Source organism: Musca autumnalis, unplaced genomic scaffold, assembly GCF_047663935.1.
Source record: "Musca autumnalis isolate F117 unplaced genomic scaffold, ASM4766393v1 scaffold_1, whole genome shotgun sequence".
Classification (NCBI taxonomy): Eukaryota; Metazoa; Arthropoda; class Insecta; order Diptera; family Muscidae; genus Musca; species Musca autumnalis.
This window is the reverse complement of record NW_027411644.1, coordinates 121,836,859-121,857,710: the sequence shown is the minus strand read 5'-3', so window position 1 is coordinate 121,857,710 and position 20,852 is coordinate 121,836,859. Positions and strand designations below refer to the sequence as shown.

Here is a 20,852-nt window from a genome sequence, read left to right as displayed (position 1 = left end):
ATTATTAAGTGAGAAACTTTTGTAGTAGCCGTATCTCCTCAGCTAACAATGTTTGACGAGGGCTCTGATATCAGATTTTTGCAGTTTGATTAGAAATATTTCCAGATTTCTCTAAATTTCCCTTCAGCAAGATTTCTTTTAATTTCAGCATTTTAAGAACTACAACAGTAAGGGAGAGTTATTGTTTTGTTTGCATGCTGAAGCTTCTTTTTTAGTTATTTCGCAGCTGTTAAGTGACAAAGACATAAATGTATAGATTTTGTATACCCTTCATCATAATATGGAGGGTATAATAAAATTGTCATTCCGTTTGTAACATATAGAAATACAATTCGTCGGAAATCCTATAAAGTACATATATATATATATACTAGCTGACCCGGTCCGCGTTGCTGGCCCGTTGTTTGGGTTCTCCGTGTAAACTTTAGTTAATTATCCAGTATTGATACACCCATAATTAGGCATCCCTCTAGAAACTTCATAATATAAATCAATGTTTTGACATAAATTCCATATAATGGTATCCCCCAAATTTAAGATATAAAATCTCTCTTTTTATACCCTTCACCATAAATCGACAGTTTAAAGCACTTTGTGACCCACATATAATGGTCGGTGCACGTCAATTGACATTGCTATATATTGGATTGTTGGTCTCGGTTAGGGTAGTAATTATTACTGCAAAGAATTGTTGGTATAGGTCCACGTTTTGATATAGCTCCCATAGAACGGTACCGGCTGATTTTCGCTATTTTTGAGAATTTAACATCATTATCACACCGAAATGGCTGAAATCTGGTTTTAATATATTTTAAAGAGGAGGGCATAAATATTCGTATCGACCGAAAGACACGCCTTTTTATTTGCGCTCGGTATGTAACAGTAATAGGTTCACGTTTTGATACAGCTCTCATAAAACAGTACCTCCCGATTTTCGATAGTCAGAGATATAGCCACTGTTCAGTATATGTCCTCGTTTTGATATAGCTCCCATAGAACGGTAGCACCTGATTTTCGCTATTATTGGTGGATTTAACCTCATTCAGGCCGATCGAACGTAACGCTTTTTTTCTTCGCGCTCTATATGCAATAGTGGTAAAATACCCCTCAGCGAAATGTATGTTCCTTCGGGATATGTATGGCAACATTTATATAATTCATAAAAAATTACTTCTATAAATTGTGGTAGTTATTATCGAGATTTTGCTGTATTTAAAAAATGTATCTTTACCTAGCTATTCCAAGGACTGAAATCAATGCTCATGAAGTTTCACTTCCCACATTTTGAGATTTTATCCGTAATTATAATATTTTCAAAAATCGAACACGATCGCGGTATTCTGATTCCAATGATGATATTGTATTGTATATCAATAACTTTGTCTGATTTCCAATGGATCTTTCTGGAATTTCGATCTTGTGACATCTCAAGTTATCCGGATTTTACTGTATTCCAAAATGTGGAGTTGATCGCGCTGTCCCACTTATTGTTTAGTGTTCAGCGTTTATAGCGTTTTTTAGGCACGCTTACAAAATTGTGTATATTATCTGAAATAATAAATGTTTCCAAATTTTGTGATGACCGCGATATTTAACTTTTCGCGATATTTCACTTCCGCGAAGACCATTCAGGGTCAAGACAGTAATTACAGTAGTATTGCAAACAATCTGTAAACAATACGTTGAAAAATATCATGGACTTCAGATCTAAAAAAAAATTGAAGGAGAACCTCCGGTCACTACACTTAGCCGTATTAAAATAGCTCACGACCGCGCTATCCCACTTGTTCAAGCTAGTGTTTATATCATTTTTGTGTCACGCTTACTAAAATTATGTATATTAATTGAAATAATACATTTTTGAAAACTTTGTGATGACCGCGATCATTCAGGGAAAACAATCTGTAAACAATACGTTCAAAAATATCAAAGATTTCAGATTTTCTTAAAAACATTGTGGTGGAGGACCACCGGTCACTATAAAAACAGCTTACGACAGTTCTAATTAATTGAAATAATACATTTTTGAAAATTTTGGGATGACCGCGATTTTCACTTCCGCGACGAATGGTCGTCAAGACTGTAATTACCATAGCATTGCAAACAATTTGTAAACAATATATTAAAAAGTATCTTGAATTTCGCGGTTTTCTTAAAAAAATTGTGGGGAGGACCACCGGTCACTACACTTAGCGGGATAAAAAATAGATTACGACCTATTCTCAGACCTAAAAACTCCACATACAAAATTTCATATGATTTCCCAATCGATTTTTCGGAATTTCTATATAGTGACATCTCAAGTCATCGGGATTTTACTGTATTCCAAAATATAGCGTTGACCACGTTATCCCATATATTAAAGCCAGTGTTTTAGCGGTTTTGTAGTCACGCTTACTAAAATTAGGTATATTATCTGAAATAATACATTTTTGAATAATTTGGGATGATCGCGATATTTCACTTCCGCGACGACCATTCAAAAAAATATATAGCCTATTTTCACCACCGGTGTTCCCAGTACATTATCTGACATTTTCAAGAAAATCAATTCAGCCGTTTTTGAGTCTATTCGGAACATACAAACATACAAACAAACAAACATACTAACATACACACATTGCCTTTTATATATTAGATATATATATATATATATATATATATATATATATATATATATTCTTGATCAGCATTAACATAATTATCGTTCCGACACATTAAAAACATTCGAGTTCGGTCAAGTAGTTGCAGAGGAATTCAAGGTCGAAGTTTTGAGTTTTTCATATGCTCTAACTATTTAAAAAAGGAAACACCTACCTAACAAAAAAACAATGAACACAATATACGTTATAGTTTCCGAGATATGTTTATTTCTCAAGAAATATGCAAAAATTACGTATGTATTTATATTCCAAAATTGTGAAAATGTGGTCGTCTTTAGAAGAACGCAACGCCCACACATTCCAATAACTTGACCCAATTTTTAGGTTTTCTAAGTTCCAATATGTTGACTATCGAATCCCATATAGAAATTAACAATCGGTGACGACAAAAAATTGGAGTTTTGGCCAGGAAAATCGATTCCTGAACCACTGTACGTCGTACTATGCTCAACACCCCAACCCGTTGTCGGCTTTAAAAAATGTTTTGCAGGAATTATATTGGAATAGATTCTTGAATCTATATATTCCATTGCAAATACTAACATAAACATGTTAATGGGGTTTTTTCTCCCACAATTTTTAATTTCAGTTAAGAAGGAAAACAATGAAAAATGTATCGGTAGTAAAGAAAATGCAATTTACATAATTAATTTGTTGTTGATTGCGGTATTTTTTTCTGCTGTATTTTTTAATTTTTTTTTTTTTTTTTTTTGTAATCGTACAATGCCATCCAGTTTTCAAATTCATTTCAACCAAACGTTTCGTGGCATGGAGTCGCAAGCATTGGATCAAATTGCGGAACTTTTTTTGTTAGCAAGAGCAAGTGGCAAAAGTGTTGTTAGTTGGTGCACTTCTAGGGCTTCCCTATTCCACAGTAGAGTCCAACCGGTTAACCAAGCTAGACAACGAATGGCAACAAAGTACCTATAACTGGGTCAGTAGTGTTTCTATTGCAGCATAAAACCAAAGACGAACGCACATTAAATGCATCTACTTTTATGGCACATGTAGGTATGTAACGAATAAATTTATTAATCCGGCTAAGGTTTTGTCCAGCTAAACCTTAACAAAAAAAAAGCTACTAGAAATTTTTCCGAAGCATTGCATGTATCTGCAGTTTCGGTTAGTGGTTAGCATAATACGCATGCATAACGAGTATGTATCAGAAATTGTCATATGAAAACTTTCCCAAAGTGTCTTCTGTCTTTAAAACCAATTTTAAAGAAGAAGCCAATATTCAAAAAAAAAAAAAACAAAGCAATTTTAGCCACCAATTGTTTACTAACTAACACAATAGAGCGGAACAGTTTTAAGAATACCACACGGTACTATGGATAGTCAGTCATCTTCGCGATGTACGAGTATTATTTCCGACAATTCACATCCGCAGTCGCTAAAAATGATGTCAATGATTTTTGCGGCTTGAGTGGTGGCGGTTTTCTTTGACGAAAGAACTGTAACCGACATGAACCTTGACAAAAGTCATGAATCAATTGAACTTTTCGTTATAATTCATTCATTTTTTATTCTTATTATTCGTTCCCTCATCTATTATCAATAGGCCTCTGACCGTAGTGTACATTGTACATACACATTCATAGTTACTATAACGTTCGAACCGAAAGTTTATAAACTACGTTTGAGCGCAACTGCATGAAAGCATTGTCAATTTTTTGTCTTCTCCGCCACTACTAAGTCTTCATATTTCTCGGTGTGATAATTTGAGAGTATTTCCAGCTAAATTGGAATGCTTTAAAAATTACTTTGGCCATTGTAAGCCAATTAAACGCCGACACGGTATAGTTGATTTGGATGAATGGTGGTTTTTGAGGGTAGGGGGGACCGTGTAATGACCCCAGAAATTATTGGGTGTTTGATGTCAATATGAAAAAATAAAACTCTAAAACAAAAAGACGTAGTAGATATGAGCTCTTGTGCCCAACGCCGCCGCCATTTCATCACAGACTTTCTTCATGCGCTTCACAAAAAAGGTGAATGAAATTACAAGTTGAATATATTCACTTACCCGCCTTGCTGGAAGCATCTGTGTCGCCCTGCTCCTGCAGTCGTTCAGTTAGCAGTTTATGTATCACTCCGTATGTATTGATGATGCCAAATATTACTCCGTTACACAGAAATGCGCTTATCATAACCAACCAAGCACGCATACCGCCATCTGGTGGCTCCTTAGCGCCATGTATGTCCCGACAACATGGCGCCTCAATATGCTCCGCCGGCGTTGGCAATGTTTTGGCCTTTTGATACTTGCCATTCGCATGATTGTTACCGTTCAAACGGCCGTTGCTATCGATCGCTACAATTTTGCCATTCGGTTGCGTACTCTCATTTAAGGGCTCGTTTTCTGTCATAGCCGATTTTCTTTAAATTCCTTCAGGTTTGTGTAGGTAACTGAAACGAAAGAAAATTAAATATGATAATATAAAAAAAAAAACAAGTAAGAGAAGGCTATAGTCGGACGGGGCCGACCATGTAGTACCCTACACCACTTCCTCCGGGCACCATTTTTCCATGAAAGGATTTATTTGACGTATACGCAAAGGAATTTACATTTGAAACCCAGTGGGTTTGTTAAATCCGGTTATATATAAACGTACTATATCTTGCTTTCGGTGATTTTTACCGAACACGGTGCCCATGAACTAACTTTAAATGAAGGCTGCTTAAACCTGGAAAGTTTTTGCGGATTCTGAAACTACAAAAAAAATCGCGGTCAAAGTTCACATTTTTAGGGTTTTCACGATTTTGCTTGGAAACCGCAAGTTATATAGAAATGGCACTAAAGAAAATATAGCAGTGAAAATTCTCTACACGATTGACGTTTAGGATATTTTCGTAGGTTTTACCGATTTAGATATATAGATGTTAAAATTGGAACAATGCACTGACTACTGTATCGCCTCCATATAAAACAATGTCACGGCTGCAATTTCCCAACTTAAACTTACGTATCTCAAAAATAGTACAACTTAGAAAATAATTACAAAAGACAATTTTGTAGAGAATGTTCACAGCTATAATATTTCTAGTCACATTTCGATAAGACTTGCCGTTTCCAAGCAAAATCTTTAAAACCTAAAAAACCTAAAAAAGTTCTCTTTGGCAGCGATTTATTTAAATAGCCCCTGGCGATTTATTTTTTTTTTTTTGTATTTTTCTCATCTATGAACATTGTAGTTTCAGAATCCGCAAAAACTTTCCAGGTGTAAACACCTTTCATTACATTACTTTTTACCAAAGGTACCACAAACATTTCCAAAAGTCGTACGGCATTGTAATTTGCATATCATGATTGAAAAATGTTCTATCATGATTACGACCTTTTGTAGCATGGAAGGTTTACCCGCCATACCAGTTGCTGATATTTTTCGAATGTTTGCCACAAGTTTCGAAAACGATATTATTTTCGAACGATTGGCAAATTATTTTTCTTGTGTTTTTCTTTTGTTCGCCAAAAGTTCGAAATGATATCATTTTCGAACATTTGGTGAATGTTATTTCTTCACATGAAAAATTGTTTCGAGTAACATTTTTACTTTGGAAATTTTTTTGTTTCAAAAAATAATTTGATGGTTTTTGTATAAAATCCCATTTGCATTTTTCAAATAATTTCGATATAAATGCTACGTATAATATAAACAATAAGTGTTGGTAAAGACAATATATGGATAGGTTCCCAAATACAAGACAACAATGTTTACCAACAGTATCGCAAACATAACAACGAAATAGAGACGAAAAGGGTACAAAACAGAAACATCGAGTAACTCCACCAACAATTTTTTCGCCAATATCTTAAAAACTATCGTCAATTCATTTCCTGATAATAAAAGGTGATCCATTTAGAGGTTCCTACTTTCTTTAAAGAAAACAAGTCAGAGAGGGTTATAGTCGGACAGGTCCGACCATGTGATACCCTACTCCACTACACCTGGGCACTATTTTCCAAGGAATTTCTTTTATATGATTGCGACATATTTTAGCCGTCCGGTCATACATACATAAGTTGATATACATTTTTAACATACCAGAGATATAGAACGTACATACATATATACGGCGTCATTACTGGAAACGTAAGGTATTATTTTCCGTATTTTATAATGGCTAATCGGGGCTTTTTCGCTACATATTATTAAAACAAGTCAGAAAGTATCAGTCAGCTGTGCCGACGAAAATATACCCTCAGCCTCGGACACAAAGAAAATAAGTAAACACAATACTTATAACGTCTCTACGGTTTTTTAAATTTTCCAAGAAGAATGGACTTTGACCCCCAAAAAAATTGCATCGTCGTAACAAAGGCCACAAAGACAAAGAAATATATGCAAAAAAAATTAAACAATCCAAGACGAGTCCTTAAACGGTACTCTTTCCAAAATTTGTATTGGAGGCACCGGAAGGAGTGCTCCGATGTAGTCCATATTCGGACGTAATCCAAGTCTCTGAGAAATAATACGATGTACAAAATTAACACCAAATCGGTTTCTCCCTTCGAGGATTATTTTAGGCACTAGTCAGTTTAGTTGGCGTCGCCTCAGAAAGTATGGACTTGCCACAAAAATTTTGCACCGTCGTAAAAGGGATTGCAAGGCAAACATGTTTCAAAAAAATTCATAACGGATCAAGAAGAGCTGTTAAACTATGCTTTTCCCAAAGGTGTGGGTCGATATAGTCCATATTCGAATCTGATATATGCATGGAAATAATATTTCCACATCCCTAGTTTGTAACAATTCGTTTAGTCCCTTCAAGAACTATCGTGCGAATAATCTTAGCGAAAATTTTTGAACTTTTGTGGGGGTAATTAACGGAAGAGGTAGGCGAGACCTAAAATTTGAACCAAATAGGTTGATTCTTCGAAAGTTATAGTTATAGTGCGCACCAGCCAGCCGGAGGGACATAGGTAAATCGACTCCGAATTGTCTGAAATAGATTTCATAAAAACATACTTGAAGTCTAAAATCATTATTTAGATAATCGATAATAAATTTTGAGGGTATAAACAAATATTAAAAGAATTTTAGAAATAGTTTTCGGTGATTTTTATAGAATCGATCAATGAAAAAATACCAATATTTCGAGGTATTTTTTACCAAAGTTATCATAAAAACTTCAAGTTGCTGTACAGCATTGTAATTTGTAACAACTAAAAAACCTGGAAATCATTTTTTCATGATTTTAACTCTTTTCTATCATGATTGCGTCATTTTGTAACATGGAATGAATTGGTCTGTTCCAGTACTGCAAGAATCTACTAATTTTTACTATTTTTTCGATAACATAAAGGAAAAAATGTTATCGTAGTAAAAAATAGTAGCTTCTTGCAGGTTCTGGAACAGAGCATAATTGTAGTTCTATGTAAGAAAATCACAACAATAAAAAACAAGTGAGCCAAGGCTATAGTCGGGTCGGGGCCGACTATGTGATACCCTACACCACTACCCCTATTTATAAGCTTTTGACTAATGAAATTCAAAATATTAAAATTGGGATAGCTTAGCGCCATTGCTCTGAATGTCTTCATTAACACAGGTCAATTTTTTTGAAACGCATTTAAGTGCATCGACAGTGAAACCCAAAATCAAAAATGGAAAAGTGGGATGTATGCCAACCACCAATAGGCTTCTTTCTCTGTTAGACCCCCATCAACCCCCAACATTTCGTGAGGATCCGATCAAAATTTCGTAGTGTGATTGCACAAAAATGGAAAAAGGGATGCATTACCGACTATTGCGATATCTCTGTTGTTTGACCACCTATGACAACCTACTTCACGTCGTTGTAAAGGTGATATTTTCTACTTTACTTTGAACTAAAACGTTGGTCTTTTTTCCAAATATTTTTTTTTTCACATTCCGACCCCTGAATAATATCCGACCATTATCAAAAATCAAAAAGTTTTTTCCTCTGTATGACCCCCAATAACACCCAAAATTTCGTGACGATCCAATTAAAATTGCGACCTGTAGCGTGATTTCCAAAAAAGTGGAAAAATGGGATGTATTACCGACTATTGCGATATCTCCGTTATTTGGATACCTACGCCAACCTGCTTTACATCATTGTAATGATGGGATTTTTTACTTTCATTGTCAGACTTTGCTTTTGGAAGGCCCCGAACCAAAGCTGTCATTATTATTAAAATCGCAAAAATGAAAAGTTGTGTTCTATTAGCGGCTTTTGCGATATCTTGTTTGCCCACCTACGACAACATACGTAAAATCGTTGCAAAGGCGATATTTTCTACTTTCATTAGCAGGTTTTGCTTTTGATATACCCCTTTTAGAAGCGGAGATATTCGCTTTGAAATAAAACGTTAACTTTTTCTCCAAATAAGTTTTTTGCCCATTCCGACCCCTGAATATTATCCGACCATCACCAAAATTGGTGAATTTTGTAGAAGACTCTTTTCTGTGTAAATAGAGTCAGGTAGATTTCTTTGTAAGCATGTCGTCTAAGAATCTATGTCTAAAAATAATCAACTGTCGGCCATAAATAATGGAACAAATGTCGTACCCAAAATAGTAAAGATAGCGAAGGGTCGATAATAAAATATGTATTTTCCATTATCGGCGCAACGTGTGTGTGCACGGCGTCATAATGTATTTATAGATGCAGCGTGCATTTCTAATGTGCGTGTAAACCAAATGTATGTGTGTTATTATTAGATTTGTAAGATTTAGGTTTAAATATTTTGTAGGAAATAAAGAGTCTCTCTAAAGCAACGAAACGAACAACATCGCATTGCGCGTGTGTTTTCATTTTCTTAGTTTATTTTCCTTTGGTTTCTTGGGTGCATTTGTGATGAGACTAGGAGTCGTCTCATCAAAAATCAATAGGCTTCTTTCTCTGTAGGATCCCCATTAGCCCCCAAAATTTCGTGACGATCCGATCAAATTGCGACCTGTAGCGTGATTACAAAAAAATGAAAAAAATTGGATGTATTGCCGACTATTGTGATATCTCCGTTATGTGGCCACCTACGCCAACCTACTTTGCATCACTGTAAAGATGGGATTTTCTACTTTCATAGTCAGACTTTGTTTTTGGAAGATCGCCAACCGAAGCTGTGATATTCGTCATTATTATTAAAATCGCAAAACTAAAAAGTTGGGTTCTATTAGCGGCTATTGCGATATATTCGTTGTTTGATCACCTACGAGAACCTACTTTACATCATTAGAAAGGCGATGTTTTCTACTTTCATGGCCAGGTTCTGCTTTTGGTATACCCAATATTGAAGCTGAGATATTCGCTTAGGAAAAAAACGTTGTCTTTTTCTCAAAATAAGTTTTTTGCCCATTACGACCCAAAATCAATAGGCTTCTTCATCTGTGTGACCCCCATTAACCCTCAAAATTTCGTGACGATCCGATCAAAATTGTGACCTGTAGCGTTATTTCCAAAAAGTGGAGAAATGGGATGTATTACCGACTATTGTGATATCTTCGTTGTTTGATCACGTACGAGAACCTACTTTACATCATTAGAAAGGTGATATTTTCTACTTTTATTGTCAGGTTTTGCTTTTGGTATACCCCGTATAGAAGCTGAGATATTCGCTTTAGAAAAAAACGTTGTCTTTTTATCCACATAAGTTTTTTGCCCATTCCGACCCCTAAATATTATCCGATCATCACCAAAATCAATAGGCTTCTTCCCCTCCGGGACCCCCATCAACATCCAAAATTTCGTGACGATCCGATCAAAATTGCGACCTGTAGCGTGATTACAAGGTTTAGATGGACAGACGGACGGGCGGACGGACTGAGGGACGGACACACATAGCCAGATCGACTCAGCTCGTCGAGACATTCATCTTGGTATATATAAGCATGGGTCTACGACCATTATTTGGATGCGTTACAAACTTTTTGGCCAAAACCAACTTATAATACCCTCCCACATAGTGGTGTAGGGTATAAAAAACGTATATGTTAGGCAGTAGTTCAGTTATCTAACCGCTTTATTCATGTTGGGTTTCAAGTTTATTTTCGTAGAAATATGGCTCCTAGAAATAAAATATAGACCAAAAATTGAATTTGGATATTTTTCCCACAAAAGTTCACCCGCTAAGAACTATACGCTCATTATCCAAAATTGTTGACATCTTTCTTCACCAAAAACTCTAACTCTAGCGTGGTTATGGTTACTCTACACACAATTAAAACTGTGGATTTTCTGTATATACTAGGCTGTAACTCTGTTATCTGAGCACGAACATCAACATAATTGGCATCTATGGAGAGGTCGAGAGATCGTCTTTCAAAAATAACTCACGTGGGCGGAATGTGTTTACCAGGAATTAAGATATAAGAAATATATTAAATTATTTCCAATTTTCACACAAAAGTTTCGGTCCATTCCACCCGCTAAAAACTATCTGATCATCATGTAAAATTGCAAGCTTCATTTCTGTCATAAGCTCAGACCTTATTTAAAATTTCGCGCTGATCGCACTATGATTGCGACCTACAGAGCAGATACAAATTCGGATAAAAATTTTGTTTTTGGTCAATTTTACCCCCTAAATATTTCATGATCATCTCCAATAACAATATCGATCTGTCCATAATTGCGGCCTGGAGTTTGATTACAAGTTATAATGGACGGACACACATCGCTATATCACTTTATCTCGTCGAGATATGAAAAATGGTATATAACATTGGGGGCCAACGACGAACATTTCGCGGTGTTACATGAGTGTTGAGGTGAGACTACGAGCTTCAATTTCTGACATCAAATAGTCGGTTATCACGGCGCAATAACGGTCGCTATAGACGATGAAGTCCTATCCGGCATCATTTTAAAGAAATAGGGTCCGGCGATTCCACCGACCCACAAACCGTTATTTTTTCTGGATGAAGTGGGAGCTCTTGAATCTCTTTAAGTTGCTCTCCTTCCCAAATCTGGCAATTTTGCTTCTTTACATACCTATAAAGCCAGAAATGTGCCTCAATTCAATTCATTCTCGTGTGCCGTTCTCGAGCAAAATATCCGCAAAAATATCGAGAAACATTCGAAAACGATATCGTGTTCGATAGCAATGGTATTGTGGGTCTTTACACCGGTGGTGCTCAAAATATTTTGTGCATTGGTCTCTTTGAGCGAGACTTTCCTTTGCTTAACCACGACAGCACGACAGAAAACATATGTTGTTGTTGCAGTCACGTTAACGTATATGGGTGATCTTGGCTGCTTTACACACAAACCAAAACGATAAAGGAACCTACTTATGTATGTATTAGACAGTAGTTCCGTTATCTAACCATTATATTGATATAATTTTCATCAATGTAGAGGTCAAGAGTTGGTTTTCAAGTTTCACGTTCCTAATTTTTCTGAATATGCCCCACAGAATTTAAAATATGCACCAAAAATAGATATTTTTCCGACAACTAACTATGGTCAATTTCACCCGCTAAATACTATCCGATCATTATCCAAAGTTATTGGAATTTTCCTTGACCAAACCTCTTACCTCGTGCAAAACGTTGTCACTATTGAACTATATTGAACTGCAACATCTAGCTTGATTATGTTTAATCTTCCCACAATTAAAGCTGTGGGATCTCTGTATATATCAGGCTGTCTGTTATCTGACCATGTACATCAAAATAATTGTCTTCAATGGAAAGGTCAAGAGTTCCTCTTCCGAATATAACTTACATGTGTGGATCATATCTTCCAGGAGTAAAGTTATAGTCATTATACTTAAAATGTTACCAATTTTCACACAAAAGTTCTGGTCCATTTAACCCGCTAAATATTATCTGATCATCACGTTAAATTGCAATCTACTTCTTTGTCGTAAACTCAAACCTTATATAAAATTTCGTGCCGATCAGACTTCCATTTCGGTCTACAGAACCGCTTCAAAATTGGATAAAAAATTAGTTTTTGGTTCATTTCACCTTCTAAAAATTTCACGATCATCGGGGTCTATTCTGGTCTAAACCCGACCACCATTCAAAATTTCGTGAAGATTGGTCCATATATGCGGCCTGTAGTTTGATTACAATTTTTAATGGACGGACACACACACACCTCAAAATCGCTTTATCTCGTCCAGATAAGAATTTTAGAAAATCAGCACAACTATATAACTACCGAAATGATTTTGCTCATGGAAAGTATAGTTCTCTCATAAATGTTTGGGAATGCTAAAAATTCATTGAATAATGGGAATTTTCTTCAAATTGTTGTTTTTGAAATCATTAGGGCTTTAATTTTTTTTAATTTTACAAAATACCTCACATGTTAACAAATAATGTGCCTTCTATTCTCTATCGCGAATAAGAAATTTTCGACATGACAGAATTCGTACGTGGGAAATATTTTTTTCTGATATTATGCCCTCAAAAATTTATATTCCTAATGTACATCGAAAATAATAATACAAAACAAGTAAGCCAAGGCTATAGTCGGACGGGGCCGACCATGTGATACCCTACACCTTTACCACTGGGAATTAGGTTTTCACAAATCAAAATTTCATAATGGAACTAATAAACTTATTGTTAGAAATAACTTTGTGGATTCTGGTACCGTATCACACCAAGCTTAAATAATAATATAATAATTGTTTCACAAACATCTCAGAAGGGACAAGGGAGACTTCTCTCATATCAATGAGTGAGTGTACCCAAATTCATATTCGCCCAATGATATGGGAGCCACATCTTAACTCCGAGTACGAACGACGTGCCCTAAGACACCACTTGTAGAAAAATTTTTTTATGGCTGAAATAATCAGAAAATGTCGCAAACCTTACTGAAGGATATTTTGCCACCGTTGAAAGTCTGATTTTGCCTGGCTGTGGAATCGTTTTGAAAAAAGGTGGCAAAGCGACCCATGCTGCAATGTATGTATAAAAATCCAATTGGACAATTAAAACGTTAGGGCACCATGTAATTTGCAATAATGCAAAAACTGGGAATAGGAAAATGTGGTTCTCTACACAAAACACATTATATATTAAGCAGTATTCCCGTTATCTAGCAGACACGTGATTGCAATTTGCATCTGGGGAAAGATCAGTAGTTATATTTCCATATGTTGTCTACCTTGCCGGCATATGCACTCCAGGAAATAAAATATAGACCAAAAATATTTTTTTGTATTTTTCATACAAAAGTAATGGTCCATTTCACACGCTAAATAATACCAGATCATCATCCAAAATTGTAAGCATCTTCTTCTACATAAACTTTAACCTCGTGCCAAATTTCGTGATTATTGAGCTACAATTGCGACCTCTAGCGTGTTTATGACTACACTACAAACAAATAACTCGGTATATTAGGCTGTAACTCTGTTATCTTATCATGTACACCAACACAATTGAAATCAACAGAAAGGTCAAGCGTTCCTCTTCCAAGAATAGCTTAGTTGCCCGGAATGTCTCTTCCAGGAAAAAAGATATAAGCTGTATATTAAAAATTTTCACAATTTTCACACAAAAGTTGTGGTCCATTTAACCCTCTAAATATTGTCTGATCGCCATCTCAAATTGCAAGACTCCTCTTTGTCGTATACTCTTACCTTATTTAAGATTTCGAGGCAATCGGACTATTATTGCGACCTACAGAGCAGCTACAAAATCGGATAAAAATTATGTTTTTGGTCCATTTCACCCGCTAAATATTTCACGATCATCACCAATTAAAATAGCGATCTATTCTGATGTGAAACCGACCTCCATACCAAATTTCGTGACGATCGGTCCATAATTGCGGCCTGAAGTTTGATTACAATTTATAATGGACAGACGGACACACGGACGGACGGACGGACACACATCTCAAAATCGCTTTATCTCGCCGAGATATGAAGATTGGTATACGACATTGGGGGTCTCCGACGAATATTTCGCGGTGTTACATGAATATTTACGAAAACAAACTTATAATACCCTTTCCACATAGTGGTGTAGGGTATAAAAATAATTAAATGACTCGGGACTGTATCTGTTGTAACCCTTCTGTAGATATTCATTTCAAAATTTAAATTTTTCGGAAGTACCACAGATTAGGATGCTATATCTCCACATCAACGCAGAATTTCAAAAATTAATATAGTCTATTTTACTTCCAGGCGATGCACATAGGGGAAATGTGTGTTAAAAGTTGACTTAAACTCCTAACATTTGTAGTCCGATTGAAATAAAATTTTGTGTAAATCATATTTTCGGTATAAAGACTAACACTCTACAGAAAATAGTGAAAATTGGTCCAGATTTCAATGTAGCTCCCATATATATTGGAATCCGAGATAAATCTTCACCAAAAGCCCTATATACATTCGATAAATGCTGAAACTTGATCCAAAATTAGGCGAGAACAAAGTAAACCGAAAAAAAATTTGAGTAATCATTAAAGATATTTATGAAAGACGATGTACCACAATTAACTAAGAGTGAAGATGCAAATACAATTTTTTTTGTTTGTTTTTCTTTTTTTTGTGAACTAATACACAGAAGTACAAATACAATAAGTAGGTTTGTCTAACGCTAAAACCAGAATATACACTCCACGTCAGTAGAATAGAACACCTACATTTCTGTTAATGTTAGCTTATTTATCCCGAAGCGAATGGGTCTACGTTTTTAATCATGTAGGGATTTCGATCAGACATCGGACGTATCGTCCGAGTTTTGTTCCGATTTCGTTAAGATGTCGGTACGATTGGTTGACAGATAATAGAAACATCTCGGAATATCAATAAGAGTCGCGCAGTTATGTCATATTTCTTCACAATAAGATAGAATATGACACAGACAACCTCGACGAATACATTCGAGTGCTGCGGATGCTGATAACATGGAACATTTTCAAAATAAGTATGAAAAACGTCCAAATTTCTTATAAAAACCTTGATTTTTTCTTCAATAAAATGATTTTTCCGCGAACAAGTCTGCCGTTTAAAGGTTTGGACATGTGCTCCACATTTAGAGGAAGATAATCTCCCAGCAAACCAAATGTCTGATGTCCGACACGTCTGAACTATTTCGGAAGCAAAGTCGTTCAGATTTCGTTCCGATTTCTAAACGATTTTTCGGATAGGAAATAGTTCAGATTTTGTACCGATTTCGTTCCGATTTCGGAACGAATGTCGGAAAGAAATTTCCTTTCCGAATTTCCCAAGGATTTTCTTCAGATTTCGTTACGAAATCGGACCGAAATCGATCCGATGTCGCTAAGACATTTCGTTCCGAAATTATGTCAACCACTTCATACAACTTTCGTTAAGATATCGTTACGATTTCGGATCAGATATCGGACGTATCGTCCGAATTTTGTTCCGATTTCGTTACGATGTCGGTACGATTGGTTTGCTGGGCTGTTATGAAAACAACCGCTATTTTAATACACTGAGCGAAATTTTAGCGAAAAGCTAGAAACATAATTCTTTCTGTGATTTATAAGGAACATCATAGGCTTTAAATCCGTACAAGATTAAAATTGAAGATTCATTCGTTTTGGGATAAATACGATAACACTAACAAAAATGTAGGTGTTCTATTCTACTGACGTTGAGTGTATGTATTTATATTTTGTCTTCCTTAAATACTTCCATATTTTAATATTTCAATGGTTTTAGTTGATAACAAGTAAAAAAGACAATGTGAAGTGAAACTCTCACCTACGGACAGAGCGAATGTATTTAAGGTCTCTTCAGAATTTTGTGGCCCTTTTTGGACATTTGAACTTGCCGACAAAAATGTGGATTAGGAGTTAACTGCACTAAGACACAAATGTTGAACCTTTGTGGGGGAGGTACCCTTAGGGGGGACCGATATGGGCCAGTTTAGAAATTAAACTAAATGTTCCTAGCATTTAGTGACATTTTTTAAATATTGGGGAGAAGTGCCGGAAGTTGTGGACCGGTATTGCCCCATGAAACTTTATTTCGATATAATATGACGAAGACCAAATGTTGGACCAAATCGGTTGAACAGTTCGAGAATTTTTTACACCTTTCGGGCTGTTTTCCTAAGAAATATGGACTTGCTCCTGAAAAAACTTTTACCGTCGTAATGGAGGTAGCGAATGCAAATAGCTTCAACAAAAATCAAAGTGATTCGAGAGCAGGTCTTAAAGTGAACATATCCGAAATTTTGTGTGAGAGGTACCAGAAGGAGTAGACAAATATAGTCCATATTCGAATCTGATCTATATCTGGTAGATATATTAGGATGTGCAAAGTATGGATTATATCGATCACTCCCTTCAAGAGTTATCGTGCGCACAATTTTTCCGAACATTTTTGGACTTTTGTGGGGGAGGTACCTGAAGGAATGGACCGATATGGCTTATCTTTGAATTTAAACTATATTTGGACAAAATATTACGAAGGCCAAATTTTGGACCGAATCGGCAGATCCGTTATCTTGCGCTCCAACCACTACACACGGTGTCATAGGGTTTTTGTAACTTTCAGGCTATTTTCTCAGGAAGTATGGACTTGCCCCTAATGAAACTTACAGCGTCGTATAGAGGACAGTGAATACAACTTGCGTAAACAAAAATCAAAGCGATTCGAGACCAGGTCCTAAACTGAACTTTTCCGAAATTTTGTGTGGGACGTACCCGAAGAAGTGGACCGATTGAGTCCATATTGAAACCTTATCTAAGTTTGGTAGAAATTACACGATGTGCAAAGTATAGACCAAATCGGTTATTCCCTTCAAGAGTTATCGTGCGCACAAGTTTTGCGACAATTTTTGAACATTTGTGGGGGAGGTACTTGAAGGAGTGGACCTATATGGCCCATCTTCGAACTTAAATCGAATCTGGACAAAATATTTCGATGACCAAAATTTGAACCGAATCGATTGATCCGATCGAGAGTTATCGTGCGCACCAGCCAGCCAGACAGACAGACAGACGGACAGACAGACAGACGGACGGACATTTCTAGATCTACTCAAAATTGTCTGAAACGGATATCGTACAAACATACTTGGGGTCTAAAACCATTATTTCGATGAGGCACATTTTTGGTCGTATCAAAGTGTAAATACCCTCTTTAGCCTTAAGGGCTGAGGGTATAAAAATTAGATTTTTTCAGACTTGCGCAAATAGGCACAAAATAATATGATTGGATCTGATATTGAGGACTTGAGCGTATAAATCACTAAAAGCTTTTTCACTTTTAAAATTTGAGTTATCTTAAAAATTATCGTAAAAAATATGCACGAAAGAAGCGACGTACTACTACAATTAAAGAGTGTAGATGCAAAAACAATTTGGAATTTTTATAAGCTTATCTTATGCGGAGAATATTCAAAAACAAAAAACCTTGAAAAATATAAATTTTCGCGAAAATAATTTTATTTTTATGTTCACCTAATTTTATAGTATTCGAATGTGTACTTCATTGCTTCCAGTATCGCTAAGTTTAATCGACTGGTGCGTTAGATTGGTTTAGCTCAGAAAGTTGCGGATTGTTGCAGCGAATGGGGAAAAGGGTCAGGTTACAGTTTACCAGCAGTTTGTTTTTAAGAACGAGATTTTTATATTTTGAGTTTTAGGCAACTTTTGGCCTATGTGCGCCGTTCTTACTTGTTTCTTGTTTCAGAAAAATTAGCGAACTTTTTTTTCAAAAATTGTACAGTGTTTCGGTAAACTTTTTAATGAAATATGTTTCGAGGCCGAATTTGTTTGGTACCAAAATGGTACAAGTGATACAAAGATTAGTAGTAAAAAGAAAATGCGTTTTGAACGAAATATAATTTTTGTTTATTTATTGCTGTCTTATTAGGACGAAGGTAATTATTTATGAAAGTTTTTAATTAATTGAATTAATCGAGCTAACATGACCTAAGGAGTTTTGTATTGAAAAAGTTAATTCTAGCGACGTCCCACGTACCCAACCCATATGCTACAATCGTTTCGCTGGGGGTTTGTTGCCGGCATCTTAAACACACATTTCGGGGAGTTGTTTTCGGTTCCTCTTTACATATACTCCAGTTCGTATTTCTCTGACCAAGTTACTATTTGAACCTTAACACAAGCATTTTTCGGAGTTGTGTAAAGTTAAGTTATAATGTGCGTTATAGGTTGAACCTACATACAGCCTTATCATCGCATAAACGCACTCTTGTGTTTGGTACTTTCCCGCCATCTTAACGCACATACATAGGTACATATGTATGTAGTTCAAAATTATAGGTTCTGTAAGAATGATTATTGCACACTTAATTGAAATCCACAAAATTGTAAGATAACACTAAATGTAGACAATAAGCAAAAACGCACTTTGCGTTCGCATTTCATGAATCTTTTCGATTTAACTGAGGTTTCAGTTACAGGGTCAAACCCTACTCTGATTTTGACGAACAATCGCTCTTCAGACATTGACGTTGAAGGTTGCTGCAACTGAAGAATGTCATTTCATCATTGTGGAATCATTTTACAAAAATAAAACGAATCTACCCGAACTAAACCGCATAGCACCGCAAAAGGTAGTCACTGTCCATAAATAAGAACAATTCAGCATTATTTTGTAGGTATGTATTTATTTGTTGTTATTGTAATATGCAAAAAATTAAGAACAAAACAAACTGTTGTTTTGAGTTTTGTATATTTCTGTTTTTCCGATACAAATGCTCAGAATCACTTGAACACACATTATCACACACATCTTCAATATTATACTCTATGCATGGGCTGGCCGGCCGTGTGCGACGAACAGTCAGTCAGCTTAGCCCTATTTCAGTTGATGGAAGAGTGGGAGGGGGACCCAGTACCACCCAGTACACGTGTTTTTATTATTACTCACTCACTTTCTTTTACAAATATCAACAAATGCACATGCACACACGCACTCTGCTCTTTTTCGATTGACGCAAAATGCTCTCGTAACCTTGAAATTGAATTCTGAATTTGTAATTTAGCAAAAATTTAGTTTATATTTTTATGCCGCAAAATAAAGCACGAAGCTAAAGGAGCCGAACGTTTTATTTTGTTTTTAGAATGTGTATTTCCGCGATTCTTCTTGATGTCAAGCTATAAATAATGACCATCCGAAATATAGCTGAGCGAACTACCACTCACGACGACGGTCGTGGGTAAAGTAAAACTTTGCTTTTCTCCCTGCTACAATTATTGATTTGTTTATATGTAGTGGCGCTTGGCACTACGACATAGTGTCATAGTCACGACAAGCGATTGCAGTCGTTGGCAATGTAAAGAAAACAACGAACGTCGTCGTTAATATAGTAAAAAATAAAGGAACAAATTCTTTTATCGCAATTAAAAGTTCTCGCGAGAGCATTGTTGAGGTGTTTTTATTGAACAAAATACCCAGCCCTGATAAATACTAAGTGCTACACGCACAAACAGTGAACACTTGAGAAACGTGTATAAATTATACACGAAATAAAAATAAAAGAATTGCTCCCCAAATGTTCCATTGTGAGGGTGGAAATTGCATATGGCGGTATAGGTATAGGGCTAAAATATACCGAAATAAAAACGTTAATATTTACAAAATTTAAATCTACCCTTGGAATATGTTGTAATGTTTAGTACTAACTCAAATACGAACAAATTTGTTTGTCAATAGTGACGTCAGTCACATTTTTAACTCCTCAAAATAATGTGACCTACTGTGTCCAAACTTATTCCAATGAAATTGAAAAACAAAAGTAAAAACTATTATGCGCTTTTTCTCTTATCTTCAAATTTCGAGGTTCTAGCATTGGCGGATTGTTTTAGAGTTGATAAATAAATATGTAAGTCACTCATAAAAAGCAGGTTTTAACATTATTGCCACACCGATATTGCTTAAATTTGGTACTTAGTCATCGTTTGGGATATAAAACATTCCCCTAGAAATTTGTCGGTATAGACCCACCCCTTTATATAGTTCCCATAGAACGGTACCTCCCAATTTCTGGAATTTTGAAGGTTGTGGCCTTAATATTCCACCGAAATGACTGGCATTTGGTATTAAGTATTCATTTGGGGTATAAAATATTCCCCTAGAAATTTGTCGGTATATGTCCACGTTTTCATATAGCTCCCAAACAACGGTACCTCCCGATCATCGGTATTTTCAAGTTTGTGGCCTCAATATCCCAACCGAAATGGCTGAAATTTTGTATTTAGTCCTCTTTGGGCGCATTACATTTTCCGCTTGAAATTTGTCGGTATAGG

At 35.8% G+C, this 20,852-nt stretch overlaps 1 protein-coding gene across 4 annotated transcripts in view; it reads right to left on the bottom strand.

Moving 5' to 3' along the window:
• kar (monocarboxylate transporter 10-like protein kar) overlaps positions 1–19,894 on the bottom strand; it is a 65,336-nt gene extending 45,442 nt beyond the window's left edge. For 2 of the 4 annotated variants that reach the window (XM_073991870.1, XM_073991849.1), the window contains exons 1-2: positions 19,474–19,832; positions 4,690–5,072 (exon numbers count right to left, since the gene is read on the bottom strand). In XM_073991870.1, the coding sequence (XP_073847971.1) occupies positions 4,690–5,032 (343 nt within the window). In that variant the 5' untranslated portion in view covers positions 5,033–5,072; positions 19,474–19,832. Of the gene's footprint in view, positions 1–4,689; positions 5,073–19,473 lie in introns of all 4 variants that reach the window. The other 2 variants (XM_073991860.1, XM_073991838.1) reach the window with 2 other exon arrangements.
• Positions 19,895–20,852: the final 958 nt, after the last annotated feature.